Source organism: Pinus tabuliformis, chromosome 2_2, assembly GCF_031772625.1.
Source record: "Pinus tabuliformis cultivar Carrire ecotype Pingquan chromosome 2_2, CPIR1, whole genome shotgun sequence".
Lineage (NCBI taxonomy): Eukaryota > Viridiplantae > Streptophyta > Pinopsida > Pinales > Pinaceae > Pinus > Pinus tabuliformis.
In genome coordinates this window covers 793,526,546-793,554,536 of record NC_142300.1, presented here as the reverse complement: position 1 = coordinate 793,554,536, position 27,991 = coordinate 793,526,546, and the positions used below count along the sequence as shown (strand labels likewise).

Below are 27,991 nucleotides of genomic sequence, written 5' to 3'. Positions count from 1 at the left end.
TCATAGGCTCCATTCAAAAGCATTTGGTTGCCTATATTTCTGATTTGGGAACTTCTAAGGAGATATATGATAAGTTGGTTGGAATGTTCAAAGTGAACAATGCAAATCAAATCCTCTTTCTCAAGAACAAGTTGAAGGACATCAAGATGGATAAAAGGGAGTCTATCCAATCCTACTTCATGAGGATCACACAAATCAAGAATGACCTATCTATTGGAGAAGTTATTGCTGACAAAGAGCTCAATCTAATTGCAACTGTAGGTCTTTCAAGAGCATGGGATGTGTTTAACACCACCATTCTCACCAATAACGGGATTCTTAGTTTCAATTAATTATTGGCTAGATGAACTCAAGAGGAGACGAGGATGATGGAGAGAGACAAGCCTTCAAATGGAAATGAACCCACCGCCTACTCCGCTCATGCAAAGAAGAAAAATAATGTTGGTCCAAGGAGACAGGGTCAAAGGTTCAAGCAGGTATTCAAAGAAGGAAGAAAAGGACAGTGTTTCAATTGTAACCGGTTCGGCCACTATGCTAGAGAGTGTCCTCACAAGAATTCTCCAAGGGATGATGACAACAACAACAACAAAGGAAATGGCAATCAAAGGAACAACAGGTTCAATAATAAAGGAAAAAGGAATGCTCCCACTGCTCGATATGGAAATAGTCGACCTCCCAAAAGATCAAGAAAATCCAGGTATGAAGAAAGTAATGTTGTAGAAAAACAAAAGAAATTTTATCTTATTTCCACTCTTTCTACCGCCTCTCCTCCGAACACTTTGGATCATTGGTTGATTGATAGTGGAGCCTCAAGGCACTTCACTGGGTACAAGGAGTTCGTCTCAAATCTGGTGTAAAAGAAGACTAGTTTGAAGATCGAACTTGGACATAACGCCACCTATCCCGTGAAAGGAATAGGTATTGTTACTCTTCACTTAAATCAAAGTCAAACCGTTCATCGACAAGAAGTATTGTATGTACCTGATTTGAAGAACATGGTGTCTATTTCTGCGATGGAAGATAAAGGCTTCAAGGTAGCATTCATTGATGGAAAGGTATGTATTTGGCAAAGAACCCCTAAAGATGCATTTACACTTGGATTTAGGGTTAAAGGTCTCTATCAAGTTGGAAGAAGTCCTTTGGGAGCTCTGACTTGTGATGCTTCACTTCAATATGACCTATGGCACCAAAGGTTCGCCCACTTACATTACAAAGCCTTACCTAGGGTAAGGAAGATGGTCACAGGCATGCCCAATTTCAACATGAATCAAGAAGGAGTTTGTCAGGGTTGTGCTGTTGGGAAACTCACAAGGGGACCATTCCCTTCAAGTGAAAGCCAAACTACCAATATTCTTCAATTGGTCCATTCTCACCTATCTGATATGTTACTCGTACCATTATCGGGATGATACTTATACTATGCAATTTTTGTGGCTTACTTCTCTCGTAAAACATGGATCTATTTCTTGAAGAAGATCGAGATATTAAGCACCGAATATGAATCAAATGAATTCAGTGACTTCTGCAGAGAGGTTGGCATTAAGAGGGAGACAACCGTTCCATACACTATGAGCAAAATGGAGTTGTTGAAAGGAAGATTCAAACAATTATGGAAGCCGCTCGTGCCATGCTCCTTGATCAAGGTCTACCGAAGTTCTTATGGGGAGAAGTTACCAACACTGTTGTGTATGTTCAAAATAGGAGCCTGCATCAAGCATTGGATTTCAAGACACCCGAAGAAGTTTTCACTGGTAAGAAACCTGATGTTTCTCATTTTAGAATATTTGGTTGTCCCATGTATTTTCATGTGCCTAAAGAGAAAAGAAACAAATTGGAAGCATATGTTAAGAAAGGTATATTTGTGGGCTACTGTGAAAATTCAACGCCATATAGAATCTATGTGCCTGGTCAAAGAGACGTGGAAATAAGCCATGATGCCACCTTTGATGAACACGCTACCCTTGGGAAACCCAGAGATATCACCATTCCAAGGAAGGACAATAATGATGCTACAGAAAATCAGGATGAACCTCTGACAAATGACCTTATGCCCGAAGTTGAAGGCCCGACGGATCCCATTGATCCACCTCCTAGTGATCCCTCTACCTCAAAGAAAAGACCTTTGTGGCTTAATGATACTCTCAAAGATGTTGAAACTTTGAAAGACATATTGCTCCATGAGGGACATTTCGTAAAAGTAAAAAAATCGAACAGGTATCAAGGGTACTTAGCTGCTATGAGTATTATTGTTCAAACTGAGCCATGTACATTCGAAGAAGCCGTAAAGCATCAAGTCTGGAAGGATATGATGAATAAGGAATATGAATCTATCATGAAAAATGATGTCTGGGATGTGGTGCCTAGACCGAAGGACAAGTCCATAATCACCTCAAAATGGTTATACAAAATCAAACATGGAGCAAATGGGAGTGTTGAGAAATACAAGGCCAGGTTCGTTGCTCAAGGCTTCTCTCAAAAAGGAGTGGAATATGACGAGATATTTGCATCGGTTGCCCGATATACCACTATCCGATCTCTTATTGCTCTTGTTGCCACTCAAGGATGGAGCCTACATCAAATGGACGTTAAGACTGCTTTCTTGCATGGCTCGCTTAAGGAGGAAGTCTACTTGGAACAACCTCGGAGGATCGAAGTACAAGATTGAAGGACACATGTATGCAAGTTGAAGAAAGCCCTCTATGGGTTGAAGCAAGCCCCTAGAACTTGGTATGATAGGATTGATAACTATCTTATGAAGCTGGGATTTATGAGGAGCGATGTTGATCCTAACCTATACTTCAAGGTTCAGAAGGACATGCCTCTCATTTTAGTCTTTTATGTAGATGCTCTGTTTCTGACAGGTGCAGACCCTCTCATTTATCAATGCAAGAGGGAGTTGGCTTCTGAGTTCGAGATGAAGGACCTAGGACTAATGCACTACTTCCTAGGCCTAGAGGTCTAGAAAAAGCCAAGTGAGATTTTCCTTTCTCAAGGAAAATACATTGTGAAGTTGCTCAAGAGATGTGTGATAGTGGATTGCAAGTCTGTGTCTACTCCGATGGAGCTCAACTTCAAGAAGTTATGTGGAAGTGTTGCTGGGCTTGAATTGGAAAACCCTTCTGAATATAGACAACTTGTGAGGGCCCTAATGTTCTTTGTAAACTCCCATCCGAACATATGCTTCGTTGTGAATACGTTGAGTCAATTTATGGTTGAGCCTCATCACACACATTGGATTGCTGCTAAGAATCTCTCGAGATATCTTCGTGGCACAATCAACTATGGACTGGAATACACTGCCGGGAATTTGAGGCTACATGGATATACTGATGTTGACTAGGTTGCCAGTGTGGTGGATCGAAAGAGAACAACAAGATGTTGCTTCTCATTAGGGTCTGCTTCGATTTCATGGATGAGTAGGAAGCAGAAATCACTTACTTTAGCCTCGTCGAGGTTGAATACATTGCAACTAATATGGCCGATTGTGAAGTTGTTTGGTTGAGGAAGCTCTTCAGTGAGTTATTTGAGCACATACTAGATACCACCGTGATCTTCTGCGACAACTAGAGTGGGATTCGCCTTTTAGAGAATCTTGTGTTCCACGACCGCTCCAAGCACATTGATATTAAGTACCACTTTATCCAGGATATGGTACAACGGGGAGCAATAAGGCCCCAACACATCGGGACTAATGAGCAGGTCACAGACATCCTCACGAAGCCCTTATGGAAGGTCAAATTCTTAACCTTCTGAGAGAGACTTGGAGTCGTGGAAATACCCTCCCATGAGGGTCCCACTTGAGTTGCACATTGAGCTCTGGGAGCTCTTGGGGGCTTGGGGTACTTCTTGAAGATATGAGCGACCATAGGGTGAGTGGTTCACCTTCCCCTATTGGCACGTTGTGTACAGGGCAAGTGGTTCACCTTCCCTTATTGGTGTGTAGTGTACAGGGTGAGTGGTTCACCTTTCCCTGTGATACCCCATGTTGGTTGACATGTGTGTAGAGTGAGTGGTTCACCTTCCCTACGATTGATGACACATGCGTAGGGTGACTGGTTCACCTTCCCCTACGGTTGACATATGCATAGGATGATAAGTGGTTCACCTTCCTCTATGGCATATGAGCAAGATGAGTGGTTCACCTTCTCCTGTTGATGCCCCAGCATACATCCTACCCATGTAGTCTGAGACTCAAGGTAAAGAATCTCTCATCTGGCCAATGAGTTAGGGAAAGTGGATAGGGGCCATAGCACCACCGATGGACGCATTTTGTATTGTCGTACTCCCTATGTCTAGGATGCAAGTTGTTCAACAACTTGATCTAGGATCAAGTCTGATTAAGATTCTACCTCTGGACTAACTTTTGTCAGCGGAGAGTTGTAAGGTCTTGTAACTCACTTTCGATCGATTCTTCTTCATTATTCATATCAATGTTCAGCAGAGCAGAGATGAGATAAGATTCAAAGATGGTACATGACGATAGGGTGGCATGATGATCAATGATGATGGATGGATTGGTAGGTGGAATTCTCCCTAGTTGAGGAGTGTTAAAATTGGAAACTAGGGTCAAATTCCACCTTGGGACAGCTCATTTAATGGAGACGATGTTTGCATTAAATTCCTCTTTTCAAGAGGACCAAAATTGATATAAAGATCATCTAATTTTGACAAGCAAAAGTGTGTTTTTGAATTTATGCCCACACGTGTAAAATGTTCAAGTCAGCCACATCATCATATAGGCTCATGAAGCCCAATGGATGTGACCCTTCACCCTCAACGACTTGTATAAATACAAGTGCCCTCTCACCTCATTTGGCATCATCATCACACACATTTCTTCTCTCTCCTTCTCTCATTGGTTTGTATGGCAATTGGGTAGATCTTCTCTCTCTCACAAGTATTGAAAAAGGACGAATTTTCTAGGAAAATTGCAGGGCCGAATTTTAGGATTGTTTAGGAGTTTGACTAGTGTTAACCGAGCACTTGGACTCATCCTTTGACTACAGTTTTTGTGAGAGATTTTCGTTGTTTGCAAGTCATACAGTTTGGCACAGGAACCGAGAATTTTTGGGCACTTTGACCACAGGGCTAACCAATGTTTTTAAAACTGGAACCGGCAACCGGACTGGTCCACCTAATGAACCGGTTTACCAACCGGAACTGGTTTGGTCTAAACGAACCGGTTTTAGAAAAATACATTAAATAATTATTTTTTAATGAAAAAAACTATTTTTAAGATTTAAAACCATGATTCCAAGCCAATAGAGACAAAATATGCAAAGATTGCTCATTTATATACCATGTAAAGGTGAATATATCAAAACGGCACCGAGTGCAATACATATCATCGACAAAATACATAAGCAATGAGGCTCTAAATGGCCTCTAGAGTGCAAAAACAAAGCCTACAAACAATGGGGCCAATGGCCTACTAAAAGACTCCACTCTACATATATGATAATACTATAATAGTGATCAACATTATCACTTGAAACTTTTCATGAGTCATCATGATCAAACTCAGTTGGTTGAGTCTCGACTCCCAAACTTTGCAGTCAAAAACTTCTCTATTGGTTCAGTGACTTGAGTCTCAAACTTCTGAAGGTATTCTGCCCTAATATGCCCTATTATTTCATTTGGTGCTTCGCATGGCTTTACATGGTCTCCTATCCCAGCCAAGTGTTGCTTGAACCTGTTAATACCTCCTCCTTGAATGGATTTTTGGCAATATTTGCAGATCATTTTCCCATCAATCATATCACAATGAGCCCATGCAATATCTCTGGTTTTTGGAGGCATGATGACTACCTGGAAATGCAAACTAGCTTCCTTAGCCTCCTCTTAAAGATGGCAACTCCACTGACAACTACACACTATCTCCAATCCCAACTCCAAGATGACTACTTCAACAAAAACTCAACACTCTCCAAGCTCACAAACAAACTCACAAACACTCCAAATCAGTTGTGTGATACAAATGAGAGTGAGAAGGGCCTCTTAAAGGCTTGGAGAGGGTGTTTTTGGAGGGAAAACACCCTTAGTTTCCCCCAAAACCCCTAAAACACGGTCAGAATTCCACTTTTTTAACTTTACAGTGGGCGTGCCTCTAACTAGTCGGTTTAGGACGGAACCGGCCAGTTTGATACTTGTTTTCCCCCAAAACCCCTAAAACACGGTCAGAATTCCGCTTTTTTAACTTTACAGTGGGCGTGCCTCTAACCGGCCGGTTTAGGACGGAACCGGCCAGTTTGATACAAAACCGGCCGGTTCCGTCCTAAACCGGCCGGTTAGCACCGGTTAGGGCAAAAAAAAGGAGAAATGGGCTAATGAACCGGGTTTTTTGGTCGGTTTAGACCGGCGGGCTTGCTAACTGGCCGGTTAGACCGATAACCGGTTTTTAAAAACAGTTTTAAAAACACTAGGGCTAACTACAAGGTTGATCGCAAGGCTAACTGCACAGTTGACCAAGTTTGACTACAGTTCTCAGGATTGTTTTGGGCTGAATTTGACCACCTTATCAGGCCAAATTTGACTGGGTTTGACCGAGCTTCGAGAGTATTGTTTGACTGTTGCGTTGACCATCTTTAACTTTTTGGTTAGGGTTGAGTTTGACTACAGATTTGACAAGGTTGTTTTGACTTTGATTTGGCAAGTCAATTTTGATTTTGTACTCTCTCTCTTTGCTGAACATTTGATATAATAATAAGAATAATTGATCAAAGGGTTTTCCCCACATTGAGGTTTTTCCCTAACATGCCAAATCTGGTGTCCTCTCGTCTTGGCTTGTCTTCTACATTTTATTTTGTGTTCTATCTACAGTTACTATCAATGTGATTTATGGTTGATGTGATTGCTATTGGAAAACTAAATTGAAATTGTCATTAGGCTGCTAAAGGAACATTGAAGTAATTGTGCTAAGCATAGAAGATATCATTGTTAACTAAAATTAACAGATCCATCATCTGACCAAACAATCCAACAAGTATCTTTCTCATCCAGATCGCTTCACATTTTGCTTCACTGGCAGCTATGTATTCTACTTTTGCCAAGTTGAGTGCCACAAATCTATACCTCTTGTTGTACCAGGGAACAGCTGCGGACCTAACAGTGAAAATTCCACCCGATGTAGTCTTTCGGTCTGATGGACTCGCTGCCCAATCTGCATCTGTGAAGCCACATAGCTTCACTCCCTCTGTTTGTCCGTACCATAAGTCCAAACTGGGTAGTGCCTCTAAGGTACCATAGAACATGCTTAGCAGCCCTCCAAAATAATTTGGTTGGCCTAACCATAGCTTGGCTCAGCTAGTTAACTGCACAACACATATCTAGTTGTGTGTTCAGAAGATACATTAGTGAACCCACCAATTGTCGGTAAACATTAGCATCCACTTCCTCACCTAAAGTGGCATCCTCTTTCCTCCAGTTGGTCGCTAGAGGTGTCTCCATGGGTTTGCAACTATCCATGCGAAACCCTCTGGTGGGATCTGAAGCTCCCTCTTAAGAGAGCATTGCATAGCCTTATCTTCGTCAAATTTTACATCCCTTCACACAGTTGTCATTCTGAAGGATGGCAACTACACATGATAGTTGTGGGGAGTTTCTGTGTAACCCACAAATACCCCCAATTTTGTTGTCGGTTGTAGCTTCTTCCTTGATTCTTTGGAGACATGGCAGTAAACAAAGGCTCCAAAAATCCTGAAGTGTGACACATCCAGCTTTCTCCCTGAGAAAGCCTCCTCCAATGTAATTATGCCTAGAATCCGATGATGACTCCAGTGATGCAAATAGATTGTTGTGTTTCATGCCTCAACCCACGAACGCTGAGGTAGGCCTTGATCATGCAACATCGCCCTTGTTGCTCCCACAATGTTACAGTTCTTCCTCTCAGCCATCACATTCTGTTGTGGATTGTTGGGTGTTGTCAACTCTTGTCAAATGCCTTCTTTTGCACAGAGATTTTCCAATTCATTTGACAAATACTCACCTCCATTATCACTCCTGATATCCTTCACCTTCTTGCCTGTTTCTTTCTCAGCCAGTGCCTTGAATTCTACAAACTTGGAGAATGTCTTATCCTTCTTCCGCATGAAGAAGATCCAGCACTTCCATGAGAAGTCATCAATAATGATGACAAAATATTTGTGTCTGGCTATGGAGGTTGTCGAGAAAGCTCCACAGACATCAAAGTGGATCCTGGAATGCATGTGCTTTGTTATCCTGCTCATGGAAGGTGGATTTTGTGTACTTCCCCAAAGTACATCCTTTGCATACATCATGCTGCTCAAATGCTCCTTTGGGAAGGCTTGAGGTTATCTGTTGCATGATCTTCAAAATGCCATTATGCAAATGGCCAAGTTTTCTATGCCAAAGTTCATCAACATCGCAGCTCCGCACCTTCTCCGCCTTTGTGCTCAATGCAGCACAATCCTCCACATCTAGCTTGTACAGGTTCTTCACATGAACCCCGATCTGCTTGACCTGTCCCGTGGCTATTTGTCTCAAGAATGCCTTTCCTTTGTTGAAAATCACATCATAGCCACAGTCTTCTAAAACTACAACAGAGACAAGATTTTTCTTTAGGCCCGAACGAGCATGACATCCTTGAGCCCGAGGGGAGAGCTCAACTCCCTCTGGAAGGTGACCGTACCAATCCCGGTCATGCTATACCTTCCGTCATCCCCCATCTCGATGTGCATTTGCAAATCTTTCTCGTCCAGGTCATTGAAAAAATCCTTATTGCCAATCAAGTGGAATGATTCACCTAAGTCCAAGTACCACACGCTCCCCATCACTGTGTTGGCCATGCATGCAATGAGGGTAAAGTCAAGCTTGAACTATGAAGCCAAAGCTTCACCTGCTGCTCCTCCTGAGGTCTTCTTGCTTGCCTTTTTGTGTGGACACTTCGTGGCATAGTGCCTAAATTCATGACAATGGAAGCATTTAATTTTTGACAAATCTTTCTTCTTGCCCCCTTGACTGGATTTTGGTTTGGATTGGGATTTCTTCCCTTTTCCCTTCTTTGCCTTTCTAGCCAATGCAAATTTTTCTTCATCCTCGCCCTTGGATGAAGTCTCATCTCTGGTATTCCACCTTATTTCCTCCTGTACCAAATCGGACCATAAGCGCTCCCAACTCGGTAGTTTCTCCCTCCCATTCACCAAATCTTGATAGTTATGCCATCTCTTGGGAAGGCCCAATAAGGCTAGGGTTACCAAGTCTTCTTCAGGGACATTAACACCAACCCTGCCAAGTTCATCACGACACTATGTAAACTTGCTCAAATACTACAGAATTGTGTCATTCTTCTGCATCTTGATACTTCGAAGTTTATCCTTGAGCGTCAACTTCCTGTGGTCACTACTATTCTCGAACAATTTTGTCAATGCTTTCCACATCGTGAATGAAGTTTCTTTTCCATGGAGATTTGAGACAATATGATCCCGTACTCCCTCCAAGATTATTCTCCTCACCTTGGCTACATCTTTCTTCCACTGAGCAAGGTTCTGAGCATCAGATGCTTGAGGTTTTGCAACATTTGTCTTGATGTATTCTAGCAATCCATTGTCATCCAATACTGCCTCCATGTGGTCCTTCCATGAAACAAAATTAGAGGTGCCTTCCAAGGCATACTCTAGCCTTAGTCCATTGAAGGCCATCTTCTCAGCTCTAAAGAAATCCTGCTACACTGATCTTCAAATTCAAACCTCTGAGAAACAACTTCGAATTTCCTGCTCTAATGTGAATCCAACTCTGATACCATGTAGAAATTAGGTTGTAGATTTGCAACTGCTCATGAAGTTTTAATCAAAATCACAAGACACAAACCTACACTACTGCTTTGCGGACATAAATTCAAAATTTAGAACAAAAATCTCAGACATGCAAGAAGAAATAACACACATGCAACAAGTATTTTTATCTAGGGAAAGCAATTTGCTAAAAACCCCAATGCCTACTTGCATTAATCAAATGAATAGAGATGTATTACAATTGTTTTTCTCAAATGAGCTCACCCTACAAGTGCACAACCTATCTCTCTGCTCACTGAAGGCCTTTGACATAGACTTAGTCAAATTTTGCCTCAGCTTGAACAATTCCTTAGGTTGATTATCTAACGGCATGCAACACCTATACACTCAAGACTAGTCTACAACTGATGTTACATTGCCTTGGAATCTCCACCTCAACTGGGTAACTCGAATTCTCTTCATGCACTAGCTATTTTGGGCAGATTGATTAGTTAACTGGATGATCACTGAGTTTGACTGAAGTCCCACTGCTTAACTGTCCGTCCACAAGTTCCTCCAAAATTTGGAACTAGTTTAACTAAAAACACCCTGAGATAACTGACCTTGATTGCTACAAATTATCAATCACACATGCAAAACCAAACTCAACTCCTCCAACTCGAATTTACTAAGTAAACTGGGTGACACAAACCATGTCACACAAGTTAACATCCTCAAGTTGTCTGTTGATGTGGAAATTCGAATTTTCTCAATTTGATCAAATGAAAAATCAAATTGAGAATTTCTTGCTACAATTTTCAAAAATGTATTTAGAATATGTATCTCTCTACTGAACATTTGATGACAATCTAATAGAATAAGAAATTGGAAAGGGATTCCCCCCTTGTGGGGTTTTTACCTAGTCTTTGACCAAATCTATATCTATTGGAATTGGTTGTCTTCTATTGTGCATATGGTTTTATATTCTATCTACAATTGCTTAATGTAATTGGGTGATTGAAAAGATATTGGATAATTGATTGCTATTGGAACAAGAATCGTTATAAGTGATTGTCACAGCCTAGAACATTGAAAAATTAACAATAGTTGCATTCCAATTTGCATAGAAGCTTATTTATGTATCATGTCTCTAAAACTTGAACTGAAAGAGAGGAGGCTCATTGAAATTGTGAATGTGTACAGCATTTATCAGAAGGATCACTGGCAAGATCGTGTTAATTTACTCCTAATGTCTAAATATCCTAACGCAATTCATTCATCCTTGCTAATATTCAAACCAAGGTGATAGAAATTAATAAGACATAATCAGCTCATCCTTCTAAACAAGAGAGTGTTAATTGATGCTTGAATTACCAAGCAAATGTGCTAACTAAACGAGGACCGTAAATGCTAATTTTATCTTCAAAAGCGGACCATGCTTACTAAAAATATGCCTTGAACTTGTCCAATGCCCTGTATGTTTTGTCACTCAAAGACACTTTTTCTGGAAAAGACTAGGAACGTGTCTAGATAACTATAGGAAAAGAATTGAAGTCACCTCACTCTATTCACATTTGGGTTGGTGCTTTGCCCTTCAAAGAGGGTACGTATGACCTTAGGTCAGTAAATGGAAGTTGTTGTTCTACACTAAATAAATAAGAATATGCAGATACAAGGTCAGGCCAGCAAGCCTAGAAGCCTAATTTATAAAAATAGATGCTGAAATATATGAAAGAATTCACAAAGAAATGATAACTTCCCCTTGTTTTTGCAATAAAAGTAACAAAACAATGAGGAAAAGTACCCCAAAACTCAAGGGAAAGTCTTGAAATAATGTAAGTTAATACAAGTTAAAAAAAATTGTAATTTCATTATGTTTCTCCAGTAAAACTTGCAGATCAGCAACGTAAACTCGCCTAAAATGCTAGGAAAACACAACAGAGATCATTAGGGCAATTTTGCAGTCGAAAATGGACCTCCTAAGGAAAATAATAAAATAAGGCTTGTGAAATTTTAAAGAAAGAGAAATAAAATAAACTATTTTTATTGCATTTTTTGTTTATCTCCTTGTAGGTTTACGCAAATGTCAAGTGTAGACACCCGTTGGATGCGGAATTAAATTCCACATCTGTCAAGTACCCACTTTGCATACTTTTGAGTAGGACCTCATCAAAAAAAATGAAAATACATTTAAAGAATACATGAACACGTTTTTACATGTATGTTCAATTTTTTTCAATGTGGGCCTACAGAGAAGTATGCATAGTGGATACTCGACGGATGTGAAATTAAATTCCACATCCAACGGGTGTCTACACCTAACATTTCATGAGACCTATAAGGAGATAAGCCGAAAATACAATTAATAAAAGTATTTTTCTTGTTTTCCCTCCAAATATTTACCCATGGAGATGACATCATCATCTTGAATCCTATTGGTTCTTCTAAAGTTAATTTTTTCAACACATTTTTTGTTTTGGGGCCCAATTTTTACCTCAAAATCCCCCTAATGCAAATCTATGACTATGTGTGACCAACCAAGAACGTGCAAATCTATTCAGATATATATACTTATAATCAATGTTGTGAAAATCATTATCGGTGTTAAATCGGCAAGGGGAAAAAATCGTAAAAATCGGGAAAAATCGTAAAATACAAAAATTTTCATTTTTTCAATTTTTTTAATATCTAAAGCATCTACAGCATAAATTAAATACACTGACACATAAATATGATAAAAAAACTAATATATAAGATGTGTAATAACATTTTTAGTGCTACATCACACATAACAGTGAATCATGTCCTCAATAGTAAGTCCTAACTCCTAAGTCCCAACTCAGCCTCAAAACATCAACAAAAAATATAATAATGTATCTCATATCATGAATCATAATGTCATATACAATTAAATAAACCAAATAACTAATACTACTGATTTCCTCTACCCCTCTTGCGAGAAAATGCAATAGTTTTCCCTTTCCCTCTAGATGCAGATGCCAATGGAGTTGGTAGTGGACTCTATTGTGCTCTAGAAGCTGAAGAAGTAGGAGCTAGAGGAGATAGACCACGTCCTCTACTGGTGGCATGGGTAGCCTGGGTAGGTGGTGTCACCTCCTCCTCTTGTTGCTCCTCCTCCTCTACGCCTTCCACTACCTCCTGCTCTAACCAATCATCGACAGACTCCATGAGAGGCCTCTCGACCTCAACCCTCCATGCAGCAGTGGTGTCAATCCCATCCAATGAGATGGCCTCCATATCAGATATCCTCTCAAGTTGCCTCACCCACAATCAAAGATTGTAGTAGACGTAGACCATGTCATTAAGTCGTTGGGACTCCAACCTATACAAAGATCATAAAATAATAATTATAAAAAAATATTATTTAATGAATTCAAAAAATTAATTGGAAATTTGGAATATTTTAAGTTTTAAGTTTAACCTGTTGCGCTTCTTGTTGTGTATTTTTTCAAATACACTCCAGTTGAGCTCGCACCCTGAGGAGCTACATGTTTGGCTGAGGATTCGAATGGCAAGCTTTTGTAGATGGAGTACTCTAGCACCATAGTGAGTCCACCATGCATCTACAACAAAATTAAAAATAAGATAAATATAAGAAAAAAAAAAATGAAATTTGAAAGTTTAAGCAAAGTATGAAGTTATGAACTTGAAGAGATTGAAATTCCAAATTTGAAACAAACTAAAAAATACTTGGAATTTGAGTCTTCCTATCAACCACAACCATCTCAAAGCCAAATGTGCCACCTGCCATCATGTATATCTCCATTTTTTTGAGATTTCTACACGTTCTACTGGAGATCGCACCATCCTCTGAACATGGCTTAAGAATCCATCTATGATCTCAGCATCAAATAAGAATCCACATGGATAAGAAAATGTCGGGTTCAAGTAGATCCCTGCAACATGAATGGGACGATGGAGTGTGTTGTTCCATCGTTCATCAATCACTTCCCATAGGAGAAGTTGTTTCTAAAACCCCTCATCTCCCTTATCATCATAGTAGGCCCGAATGGAGTCTTTGGCCCTGTCCATGGCCTCATACAAATAGCCCATTGTGGTCTTCTCACCATCAACTAATCGAAAAACCTTTACCAAAGGTTCAGTAACCATGCACACTTCCTGCACTCTCACCTAGAAGTTTTCCTAGTATGAAACTAATCTGCATATGGCCTCTCCTTCTGGTTTGCGGCTAAATGTTAAAGCACGCCACTCCTCTGAAAGAAACACTCCTCTGAAAGAAACATTTTTTTCACATCCCACATAGAATTCAAGAGGGATTGAAGAGATATAAAACTGGAAGCAAACCGTGTAATGACAGGGCGCACCAACTCCTTGTTGTTGGTGAATTTTCTCATCAAGCTAAGCACAAATGCATGATTATATATAAATTTTGTAATGTCTTTTGGTGAGTCAACAATATCTTTGACAAAGGAAATTTTTTCCTATGTCCTCCAACATCAAATCAATACAATGTGCAGCACAAAGTGTCCAAAATAAAGTAGAATGTCTCTCCATAAGCATCTTGCCAACAACAACATAATTTGCAGCATTGTCTGTTATGACTTAGACAACATGCTCTGCACCCACCTCCAAAATAAACACATCCAACAAATCACATAATAATTTTGCATCTTTGATATGTGAAGATGCATCAACACATTTCATAAACATTGTCCCCTTGGGACAACTAACCAAGAAGTTTATAAGGGTCACCCCTTTTGGTCGGTCCAACCATCTGACATCACAGTGCATCATGTTCGTGCCCATGATGCCCTAAACTCCTCCAATCTTTTGGTGCAATCAACCTTTTCATCTTGAAGAATACGGCCTCTAAATTCATCATAAGAAGGGATTTTGTACCCTGGGCTAACAACTGCGATAGCATCAACAACAGGCTAGAAAAATAGATTATTCCTTGCAATGCTGAAAGCAATATCACTCCAAAGGAGAAACTTGCCCAACAACTTATCGGCTTGTTCTTTCTCATTTTTTTTAAGCATTGAAGTGATAGATGGTTGTGAACTAGGTGTGGTTCTAGGAACAAAAAAATGATGAGGTAGCTATAGGGTTGGTTGTAGACATTGTTGCTGAAGTAGAACCAATGCCACTTCTATATTCACCTCCTAACACTCTCCCTACTAGTTGCTTCTTCAGATCTGCTTTGGTCACTTTGTCTTACTCTAATTCTTCCAATGATCTCATGGCTCTTCGGATGATTTTCGCATTTGTATTAGTGCAAGGCCCTACATCACGTCCAGGGATTTGTGCAAGGTGATACTTCAATCTATAAACCCCCCTTGACATATGCTGCCCACACAACTTGCAAGACAAGTTCATTCTATCAAACCCTCCATCAGGTTCACCAAATTCCCACAGAAGATCCAATTTCCTTAGCATGTTTGTAACTTAGTTGAACTCTTGAGTTTTAATGTAAGATGAAGTTTGAAGTTGAACCTATGGCACAATAAGAATTGCAAATTTAACAAAAAAAAAAAATTACATACATGACACAACACATTGAATTTTTTACAAACAAACAAAAAAACCTCAACTCAATCCAACAATAATAGAAAAAATACACATTCAAACCCAATAAAAATGATGCAAAAAATAGAGCACACGAAAAAATTAAACTAATAAATTTAACAATCAAGCTTTTGCAATTTTTTACCAAAATGAACCCTCTCCACTTTATGCAACAAAAATATACCAAAAAAAAACAAACAAAAAACACCATCAAATCCACTCAAAAATCATTGATAATCAATGGGTTATAGAAACCCATGCAAAAATAAGAAAAAAACAAAAACAAAATGGTCAAATTTGGTGCCCATACCTGGAAACCACAGTTTGCTGAAGAAATTTATTCCAAACATGAAATTCTCTTGCTTGGGATGCTAAAATCTCTCATTTTTCCCCTCATTTGCCCTAGTAGACGCCTTCCTCTCCTCCTCAGCTCTCAAACAAGTCCATTGTCTACTAAAAATGACAAATAGAACTCATAATTTTGCTTATAAAACGCATTGTCCCGATGCCCCATGATTTTTTCCCATTGTATTGCGATTTTTTGGCAAACAAAATCCTTAAAAAAATCGCAGGATATTATCATTTAAACCAAAAAACCGCGATTTTTTCAAATAATCGCGATAATATCGTGATTTTCGCAACACTGCTTATAATCAAATTTTCATATTTTTGCAAACCAGTATGTCAACGGATTCCGGTTTAATCCCAGTCTGTCCCTCACTGAATTCCAGTCCCCATTCCAGTTTTTAGTACTTTGCTTGGGAGTCACTAAAAACAAAAGAAACATTAAGAGGGAGTGTTAGACAATATAATGTTAGTGCAATTTAATGATATGTTAGGATAAAATCAGCAAGGGTCTAGAAAACCAAAAATTCATAAAAATCGAGAAAATATCAGTAAAAATCAGGAAAAAAAAAAAATCAGCAAAATTAAGATACCACCAAAATATTGGTAAAAATCGGCAAACATTGGCTAGGCCAAAAAATCGCGATTCCTTGATTTTTTCAGGATAAAGTCGGGAATCGGGATGTTTGCAACACCGGCGTTAATGACTTAATAAAATATATGTAGTTCTTTAAAGGAAATACTAAACATGTCTCTTCCTTGGAAATGTATATGTACACCATAAATGAAAGAAATTCTTGAATGAGAAATATACTGTTGGAAACAAATCCTCTTGGGTTATGTAAATTTAGATTATCGACTTGAGAGGAAGGCAAAAAGCCTCACGTGAACACGAATAGTCATGACAAGTCCAAGAAACCTCTAGGAATATGAAACCAAGGGACAAATCAATGTATTAATATGTGTACTATTTCAGTAATAAGGTATCTGACATTTTATCTAAACCTGTCTTTTCATCTTCGTGAGTTTATACAGGTTTTCTTGGTTTGTGAGCCACAGGTTTTGATGCCTTCCTTGACCAGGGTGCCCTCTCCCCTCTGTGTGTAAGTTTTCCTGTGCGCCCATCTTTTATCTCCTTTGTGTGCCTTTCTTAGCTCTGCATCCTACCACCCCAGTGCCATTTTCTGGATGGAAGGGCAGGCTCTTCTAACATATATATATTAATTCTTCCAACATAACTGCCCACATGTGGTTAACTATTCTAGCATATTCAATCCAGATTATTGTTCTTGAAGCACGACTAAGATAACAACAGCGCATGCAAGTCAATTGATTAGAGAGACTGTGATGCCGCTATTACATGGAGTATCCAGTAACATCATAACTTTATTCATGAACACAAGAATCAAAGAACCAACAAGTTATACAGATTCCTCTAGAAATTTACTTAATAGAAGAGTATAGCAGTACATTTATGGTACCTAATACGTTTGTGTGTGTGCTTATTCGATAGTAAATAGTAAATTCAATGAAAAATGTGTTTAAAATGTAACGCAGTGCTATCACAAAGATTTAAAGTATTCTAAGAACAGTTGTAAAGCAAAATGTCAACAGCCTTCAAAGAAATGACTGTTTCAGAAGATGTAGTATCAGCTACTATTTGAAAAAAAAAAATAACACTTTCAACATCAAAGAAAAACCACTCACATTATTTACTAAAATACAACAAAAATTTGCAACATTCAGTACAATGTAGTATATGAATGTCATTCAGTATTTCTATATACTTTCAAGAGAGTTTTTCTTTCCCATGCACTCATACAGATTATTATTACTGATAGAACAATGAAAAAACACCTGCCACTCAATAAAAATTTCATGGGAAGTTACAAATTTAATGTAATCTTACCTGGATAAAAAATTGATTAGCAACTCGAGCTCGTCCAAATTGAGAATTGACAAAGTTTGTATCAGCCTCTTTCTAGCAACTAGTTCTTCTATGACAGCTACTGTACCCTGAATAAAATTCAATTACAGAACATTAAAAAATATTTATGAAGAAACAAAAATCATCACTGCAAATGGCAATCTACAGAAAACTGTAAAATTGGAGATACTATGACTACTAAACTCACAAGTTCCCAAATTACCGTAGAGATTTGAAAATTTCCTTTAGAAGTTTCATACCTAAAAAAATGATATGCTGAATAGCTAATAGTTACATAAAGACACCGCATTAGCCAAAGGAAACCCAGGGATGTTGATCTAGATTGTCATTGATGTCAATATGGCAATATTCTGGAATACTAAATGATGATGTGAAGCCAAGGAGAAGCAGAGCAGATCAGTGAAGTAACAGGAGCAAGAAGCCAAGGAGGAAAGCCATCAGGGAAGCCATTGGAAATCAAGAACAAGAGCTATCGGAGCAAGAGAAGCCACAGGAAAACCAAGCCAAGAGTAAGAGTCGAAGAAAACAGTGGAGGAGCACTGCAGATTCTGTTACAATTCGTTTTTTTATTGACCTATCGCATATGCCCAAGAGAAAAAGCCAAAAGGGAAGAACAGTCAACATATAGGAGGAGTTAAGATATCGGAGAAGCTAAGGAACATCCGAGTATTAAACCATGGAAACCCTTTAAAACGCATGTAATAAAACCTTTTTAACAAAAGACCACAGCGCATCGGAGTTAATATATCGGCGGCTTTACTATGTGTCACATTAAAATCTATGATTGCGATTTGAGCTGCGGACCCGACTGCTCCAATAGAACACGCCCTAATGTAATATCATGTCCGCCTCGTCGAAAGTCATATCACCATTCTTAAAGGAATGTCACACTAAAACTGCTATTGCGATAATACATGTGGACCCGAACATTTTATAGTAACAACCCTAATATAACATCGTATCCACATATCGAAAGTCTTGAAGAGATGTCACAATGGCAAACCGTCAATTGCGATAGAATTGTGGACACGACCGATTTATTAACAAATGCTTAATATCACATCGCATCTGCTCCGTCGGAAAAAGGCGCATCGGCAATGTTATATCGTGAAGCTAAAGGCTTGCGATTGCGGGAGTTTTATGAAGTTGCGATTGCGATTTAAGCAGTGACATGGCATGCGGGACCGCCAGACATCTATTATAATATGAATGTTCGTAAATAAACAGGTTTATGATATATTTGTAATGTGCGACCCCATACACAAGTCAGCCTCTCCTCCAATGAACATGTCTTTTGGGTATTGATGAGATTCATATATATATATAAGTTAAACGCTCCACCTCGAGAAGTGAATTGATCTCGGGCATCTATCATAGAGAAGGTGAGACAGTTCACAACTCGTGAACTTGAAGAAACAGAGGAAGTCGAAGGTTGAGAAGGAGCCAAAGGTGCAACAGGAAAGAAGGAAGTCAAAGGTCCAGCGGAAGGCGAAGGTCGAGCGAAGAAGGAAGCCGAAGACCGAGCGGGAAAACAAGATCTTTTCAATGGGTTAATCTTGGAAGGCTCGGACCTGAAATGAATCTATAGTGTAGACCGCGACCTGTTACAAAGACTATAAAGGACAGGGCTTAGTGAAGAAGACCTTGGGAGCAGTGTAATGCAATCAAACATTTCTTGACAAAGTAAAACTATAGGGTCGAAGCCCTTGGGGTTGGTGCCTCAGAACTGAAAGGATTGGTGTCCTTGGAGTTGGTGCTCCTAAATTTAAGGTTGTTGCCTTGATAAGATAAGGTCGAAGCCCTAGAGATTGGAGCCTCATCAAAGTCCAAGTTGGTGCTTGGCAAAATTATCAGATATTGTATTCAATCCTTTTCTATATTTAATAAATCATTTCTTTGATTATATTGTAAAGAATCTAAACTGGTAATAATAGCAATTGAAAAGAAATATTGATTCACCCCCTTCTTAGTATTTCCAAACCCAAGGAAACCAAGACAAGTATGAAGACTAATATTTTATTATTTACTTAAAAGGGATTGTACCTAGCACTCCAAAAGGATACTATGAATTTTACAGGAATATAAGACTCGTTGTGGCATCAAATCTTCCCCCATAAATATGCAGCTCACAGAGTGAATATTGGTATTGATTTATGTTGGACGAACCTCAAATGAAAAGCATGGCCCATCACGGATCAATAATGAGCCAAGGAAACTAATTTCAAGTTCCATGAATTTTATAAACAGGCTTCACTGAAACTTGCTATACATAATACTACCCAGAAAAAGTCCTCCTAAAATTAGTAACTTCACCGCATGAGCTACATATATCAAAATATGTACTATGGGTGCCATTTTCTAAAAATAGAATGTGCTGAAAATATAAAGTACCAAAACTAAGCACGCATGCATCAAAAGTCACATCCAACCAAGGTACCATCCCAACACATGCAATGGCATCTTAAATGTGAAACTACATGTAAATGAAACCTTAGTCATCACATTTGATGCACTTTTGGTTTGAAATTCAAAATTTGCCAAATCAGAAGATTTTTCAAACAAATTTGGTGTCAGTTTGGCAAATCTCAAAACTATCCTAAACTTCATCTTCAACCCTAACTCCAAGATGAATAAATTCACCTATAACTATGCAAGTTTGTTGAAATTCAACCTCAGGCAAAGAAAAAAAACAATTAAACTCATGTCGCCCTTTGCATGCTTTTAATTTTCCCTGGAGACTCAAGTCACCCGGTGCTAGACTATATTTCATTTGAATTTTTCTGCATTCCAAAACTCAATAATGGTTTTCTTTGTCCACCCAACATTGATGCCCTTGCTCAGTCTAAACTTGTCCCGAGGCATAGATCAAGGGTTAGATCGTTGGTTAAATTGTGATTTTCACCAGCCTCCCATTGGTCCCTTTGTTCCAAAAATATCTAACTGACATATACCCTAAAATAATAACAAAATTTATAACACTATTTTTATTCAGTCAGCAGCACATATCTGGTTGAAATTGGCAGCTTCGGTCAGAATTTCATTATAAAAATGATGAAGTTCAAGAAGGTCCCTAAAAAGTTCAATTAGGTCCCACAATGTTAAAAGCCACATCCTAAAACTCATATAAATACATCATTTGGAGCATCTCATCATCACAAGTTCGATCTGAAATCACAAAGATCTCTCACACGTGCGAAGGAGGACATTTTCTGTTTGACGTTTCTGATCTGTTTGACATGTGTTAACTTGGAGGATTGCTTCTGCTTTGACCGAGCTCTGACTGTCTTGAGAGGCCGAATATTCTGGGAATCATTTGACTGAGTTTGACCGCACTTTCATCTCTGTTCTGGGCACTTTGACTGAGGTTGACTGTAGGTCAACCCTCTCTCCTTTGACTGAGAATTGCAAGAAGACTTTACTCTGTTTGACCGAGTTTTGACTGAGGAAAGAAGACTGAATATTCTGCTGCATTGACCAAATCTTTGACCATGCAGTTCGCCGAAATTTGGACTCTCTCTGTGTTGACCATACACTTTAAATATTGACTTTGACCAAATTTTTGGTGGAAGTTGCAGATCCTTTGACCGAGCTGCAGGAGGCCAAGATTCATCCCTTTCACCACACTGTTGACTGGTAACAGACTGCTGATATTTCTTTCTCATTTGACTGGATTTGATTTGGTTGTCTTGGGAAAGTCAAAAGTTGACTTTGACTGTTATGGATGTACAAATTGAAAAATGCATCTCAGCTGAACGTTGATTGAATATCTAATAAGAAGAAGAATTGATTTTGGGTTTTCCCCCTTGTGGGCTTTTGCCCTGGTCTTTGACCAAAAATTTGTGTCTCATTGTGCTTGGCTATCTTCTATTGTGCATTACTGTTAACTATTCTATCCATAATTGCTTAAACATTACTGGGGTGATTGAAATTGAATGCTACATTGTTTAAGTCATTATTACAGCATAGAACATGTGGAAAAATTAACATGGCATCAGAGTGTAGGTGAAAATTAGCCATTGGAGAATAGAGAATACACCCCTTGCGACACTTCTCTTGTTGATTGGTGATCAGTTGAATGATGCTTCTAATTTTGCAGCATGGAGGGCTAGATTGGATCTTACCCTTTAAGAGAATGATGTGATCGAGTATGTGGAGGGCAACGTAGCTTAGCCTCCTGAGAAGGCCAATGCCAATGTCAAATCCAAGTACAAGAAAGGTGAGATCAAGGCTAAGAAGATCATCGTTAATTGTCTCAGAGATCATCTCATCACTTATTTGTCCAAGTTGAAGAAGTCAAAGGAGATGTATGACAAATTGATTGGGACGTATGAGGTCAACAATCTCAGCGACATCATTTCCATGAAGAGTCAACTCCATGACATCAAGATGTCCAAGTCAGAATCTATAACAAGCTACTTCATGAGAATCTCTCAAATAAGAGATCAGCTTCTTTCCATTGGAGAAATTGTACTTGATAAAGCACTTGTGCAGATGCCCCTTGGTGGACTCCCCATCTCTTGGGAGACATTCATAACAAGCATTAGTGGCAAAAAAAAGCTCCCTTCATTTGATCAGCTCTTGGGTTCTTGCCTTGGTGGACCCATGTTGGTGACATCTCTTGGAGGATATTTATATTATGTGATCTTTGTTGATGACTGCACCTGTAAAACTTGGATCTTCTTCTTGAAGACCAAGGGTCAGGGTTTCAGCATGTTCAACGACTTCAAAGCTCTAGTGGAAAATCAAACTGGAAAGAAGATCAAGATCCTGAGGACTTATAATGGAGGAGAATATACTTCAAATAAATTCAAGGAATTTTGTAAGGAAGTTGGGTTTAAGAGGGAGGTGATTATTCCATACAACCCTCAACAAAATGGGGTTGTTGAGAGAAAGAACAAGACCATGTTGCAAGCAGTGGAAGCCATGATTCACGATCAGAAACATCCTATTGAAATTTGGCAGCTCATGGAGCAATTCCCTCCTTTGGGAAGCCCTTCTCAACCTCTGGAGACCCTACAAGCCCTTGCGAAAATTTAATTTTCACATGGGAAAATTATTATTTTTAATGTTGGACCATGTCACATCAAAAAGTACAAGTCAACCTAAAGGAGGAAATTCGACCTCATCAACACATATAAATACGCCTAAGGTCACATAACTTGGATGCATCATCACACATTCATTTCTTCTCTTGATTGCTTTGTACAAGTGAGAAATTGTAGGGTCTAAGCTCACACGTGTGAAGGAGAGAGAGTGTTTTATGTTGACCAATGTTCACTTCTGTTTTGGGATGGTTTTACTTTCATTCACTTACAGAGTTTTGATTTGTTTTGATTTCGTTTGACCTATTTTAGGACCTGTTTTGGGAGGCCAAGTTGACTAGCACTTTGATCGAGATTTTCTATGCACTTTGACCAGCATTGTCTATAGTTTTTGGGCTAGCGTTTCGACAACTCAAACATTGACTTTGACCAAATCTGTGTGTAGAATTCAAGGGTTTTTTTGACCATGTTTGAAGGGCAAAAGAGGTTGCATCCTTTGACTATTTGACCAAATCTTTTGGAGCAAAATTGACCATTGACGAAAGATTAGTTAGGGTTGCGTTAACTATTATTGACTTGGACCATAAATTGCAAATTTGACTTTTGACAAGATTTGACTATATTGCTCATATTGGATAGTTGACTTGGTTGGTCAAGGCTTTAACCCTTTGACTCATTATTGATGTACCTGGATTATGTATCATTCTACTAAACATTTGATGACAATCTAATAGAAGAAAAATTTGGAGAGGGATTTCCCCCTTGTGGGATTTTTCCCTGGTCATTGACCAAATCTCTATCTCTCTATTGTTCTTGGTTGTCTTCTATTGTGCATATGTGTTGGAAATAGTAAAATACTAAGAGGGGGGTGAATCAGTGTTTCTTTTCAATTGTTATTTTTACCAGTTAGATCACTTATAATTAGAACACAAAATGAACAATAAGAATAAATGCTTTTATTAATTTCTTCTTTACAATAAATCACGTACAATATATGTAGGGCTCCAACCCTAGATGAAGACACCGATCTTCATTCTCCCATGCTCCAACCGGTAATATGCCAAGCACCGACTTGGGCTTCCAAGGCTCCAACCTTGTTGATTTTGAGGCACCAACCTCAAGGGATCCAACCCTATATCCAGTTCAGGCTTTGACCTCGTATCTTGAGGACTTCGATCCTCTAGGGCTCTAACCCTATCTTCCAAGGCACCAACCTTGTCTTTTCAAGGCTCCAACCTCTTGGGCTCCAACCCTTAGCTTTACTTCATCAAGATATATTTGGTTATACCTCATGGCTCCCAATGTATTCTTCAACAAGCCCTGTCAATCTTCAGCTATCCTTTCACTTTAGTCTCCACGTCTTGTCATTAATGGCAACCTTGTTCTTCACATGAAGGTGTCACCACTGCTCTTCATGTTACCTAAACAAAACTTCTCCAAGGTCACCTCGTGATGGCTTCAATGCATCATGGTATTCAATGATCTCCACAAATCTTCAATATGTTGCTTCACAAAGTTCTCCAACTCTTCCCTATTCTATTCTCAAGAGAAGACTTCAACAAGCTCTATTTGTCCAATCCCAATAAATCAACACTTCGACCATGACAACTTTGACCACAGCAACTTCAACCACGACAACTATGACAGCGTCGACCACGGAAACTATGGCAACTTCGACCATGGCAACTACGGCAGCTTCGACCACACAAACTACAACAGCTTCGACCACGGCAACTATGGCAGCTTCAACCAAGATTTTATGCCCAAACAGAATTATCCTTTTTTTTCATACTAAACAATAGTCTCCTTGTTCTCCTCGGCCTTTTGTCTTTCTTTTGTACTTCGTATCTCTGAATTCTTGCCCGAATTGCTGATCAAAATGAAGTGTTAGATGTCAATTTATAGAGATTTCGTTGGTAACTGAAGGGACAGGTCTATTTGACGTGGGGCCGACTTGTATGACTCAGTGTAGTTCGGCTCACTATTAGGAATAATTTCCTTAACTTAAAAATTCAATATCTCACAAACTATTGGGAGTTTCGGGGCAAATAAAGGCTCGTTAGAAATAGGAAAAATTCCTCTTTAAGATGGTCTAGGATCCATTTTGAAAGGATGCCTCCGAGGTGTCCAAAATATTTTTCTTTGTGACCGTCCTTAAATTTTATGCATAAAAAGTTTGGGACAACATGCATAATTTTTGGGATGGTGTGGCTTCTTCATTGTTATCAATGTCATCATAGGATCATAGATTCATTATGTAGGAGTGCAACACCCATGTAGCATGACGCATGAAAAATGTCATCATATACTAGTTGAGCACCATTAGGAGAACTCCAAAATAATCTTCCAACCATCAAATGATCTCCAACCATGTTATCAAGACCTCATCAAGTGCCATCATCAATTGTGGTCATTCATCAAGAATATGACATCATCAAATGTAGTCCTCCATATGTCATCAAGGGCTTCTAAATACTTGGCACTTCTTAAGACTTCTTCATTAGTGACTTGACATATTAATTGATGACATTCTTATCAAACAAGAGTTACGACATCATCATATGGAACCAGGCATCTATTGTCTTCAACCTTATCATCTCATTCTAGGGTTTCATGATATTCATTAGGCATATCAAGAATATTTTCCATCTCAGCCAATGCCATATTGACATCAATGACAACATTGATTAACAATATGGTTCTATGTTCTATCTACAATTGCTTAGTGTTACTAAGTGATAGAAAAATATATTGGATAATTAATTGTTATTGGAAGAAGAATTGTTATAACTGATTGTTTCAACATAAAACATTGGAAAATTAACATGGTATTAGAGTTGAGGTGAAGACAAGCCCCAGGAGACAAGAGCAATCACCCTTTGAAGATATCTTATCCTCTGTTGAAGACCACTTGACTTGGTCAAGATGTCTACCTCATACTTCAAGATTGAAGAGAAGTTGAATGACTCATCTAACTATGTTGTTTGGATTAGGTTCACCAGTTGTTTCTTGGCTCAATCAGAAACAGAAATCGTTGGCACTAAGTTCTGCTGAGGCAGAGTACATGGCGGCTACTCAGGCCAGTTGTGAGGCCCGTTGGCTTCGCAAGTTGTTAGTGGGATTATTTGGTCAGGAGTTGAGGCCTACGACAATCTACTGTGATAATTAGAGTTGCATAAGACGCACAAAGAATCCATTTTTCATGACTAGTCAAAACATATCGACATTAGATATCACTTCATCAGGTACTACGTTCAGAAAGGAGCAATTAAATTGGAGTACGCTTCCATTGATCAATACGTAGAAAACATTCTCAAGAAGACCTTGCCAAGAGGCAAGCATGTCGGCGACAAAATGGGAGGGGTAAGAAACACTTTGCTCGATAAGAGGGAGTGTTTAAAAAAAAATTGAAGTTGTACCAAGGAAACTGGTTTCTCCTACGTGTAATGTCTTGCCTAGGGGAAAAGTGCCCACATTAGACCCTTTGATCATTACTTTATAGGCTTATTAAAGTAAAAGTGACATTATTAAATAAAAGTCATAAAGTGTATTTATAAGCAATAAATGCACTTATAATTATTAAATGTGCATCTAATGAAAAGGTGAAGAAATAAATAATAAGAGTGATATTAATGACAGCACTTACTATCCACCTTATATCTTGATGACCAAGATTTAATCCTAACCATCAAATCCTAGGTTTCTCACTCTTCATTAATGAGGGCATATAAAAGTCAAAATCAAAGGAAAAATACATTATTATGGAATTAATTTTATGAGAGCATTAAAAAATGAATTGAAGAGAGAACATGAGACAAAGCTAAGGAGGAAAGGGTTTTGCAGTGAGAAAGAGAGGCACACACTCCAAGACAAATCATACAGCAAGCAAAGTAAATGCAGGCATGTTTTCCTAGAAAGGTCGTACAGCATTAACGGATGTAGAAAAGGCACAGAAAACGAGGTGTCCGTACAGCAGTAATGGATGTAGCAAACTGTAGACTTTTCTGAGCATAACTCTGTGAAGAAGGCACAGAAAATGAGGAGGCCATACAGCATTAATGGCTGTAGCAAACTACACTTTTCTGAGCATAAATCTGGGAAGAAGACACGGAAAACAAGGAGTCTAGCAGGTACAATTTTGAAGGAAAAAGTGGTTGGACAATGAGATAAGTTTGCTGGTTTTGTATTACAGTAATTTTTTCCTTTCAGCCTGAGAAAGAAATAAAATAAAGCTCTCTTCACTGGTTTTCCTCTTCAGGGGTTTTCCCAGGGTCTCTGACCAAATCACTGTGTCCCTATTTTTATGAATGAATGTTCTTGTCATTTTCAGCAGCAGAAGTAAAGTAGTTCAGTGTGTTTCAAGTTTTTTACTGCAAGCATTTATTATGGCAATAAATATGTGGGGTCTGGACATTAAACTCAGCCATTAAATGGCATAAAACTTGAAACCAGGTTGGGCTGCAAATTTTCACCTATAAGGATTAGGCTACAGCAAATTCATCTCCTTTTACCATTATTCGCCTTAGATATTATTCTCCTTAGATTAAAACTTGCATGCATTCACTTGGAAAAGTAAAAATATAATTTTGTATCCATTTTTCGGCCATAAATAAGGGCTGATGTCTATGGTTTTTCTTGCTGATGTAAGTGTTTTCCACCAAGGAAAAGAGTTGTAAATTATTCTCTTGTTTACTCATTTATTAGCCCTATTTTTAAGTTGTTTAACACAGATTCTGGGCTATTTTCTTATTGATATTATAAAATATTTGCGTGTTGTAAATTGTCGATGGAAAGTTGAAACCTTAGGTTATAATAGCAAAGTGTAATTTCTTGATTGCGTGTGTTTGGGAACCTATTTGTGCCACTACTGGTCAAACTAAGCCCTCTAGATTTAGCCATAGGGACCTTTGAACTCTCTCTCTCTCACTTATATTATTACCTTAAATCACCCAAAACCCTCATCGTTGCATACCTATTCTTGGGTAACTCTCCTATTGCTGCTCTCAATCTATGTTGCTTAGCGAGGCTTTGCACCAAGATGCTAGATTTTGCAATAACAGGGCCAATTTCATCAAATTTTGCTATTATGTCCATAACCAATCATTCTTTGATAATGTCCTTAAAGGAGTGACAGAAGCTAACATATCCCTATGAAGTAATCCTAGGCAACATCAACCTACTCTCACCCATGACGAAAGCAAGCAGAGGATGACTCCCAACATTGAAGCATGATGAACTCCTAGTAGAAGAGAAGAAACTAGTACTGTGTCACTATAAAGATGGATGGCTTTCATGAGTTGATATGATCCCCCAAGAAGGCCTCAACTCAATAAATGGGTGGGAAGGATTCTACTCAAGCACTTAACCCCAATTGTAAAGAG

At 38.8% G+C, this 27,991-nt stretch overlaps 1 protein-coding gene across 1 annotated transcript in view; it reads right to left on the bottom strand.

Moving 5' to 3' along the window:
• Nucleotides 1-27,991, bottom strand: part of LOC149195074 (protein SLOW WALKER 1-like) — a 255,714-nt gene that overhangs the window by 107,063 nt on the left and 120,660 nt on the right. Inside the window, exon 12 of the mRNA XM_089405238.1 lies at nucleotides 17,530-17,636. Within this exon, the coding sequence (XP_089261364.1) occupies nucleotides 17,530-17,636 (107 nt within the window). The remainder of the gene's footprint in view (nucleotides 1-17,529; nucleotides 17,637-27,991) is intronic.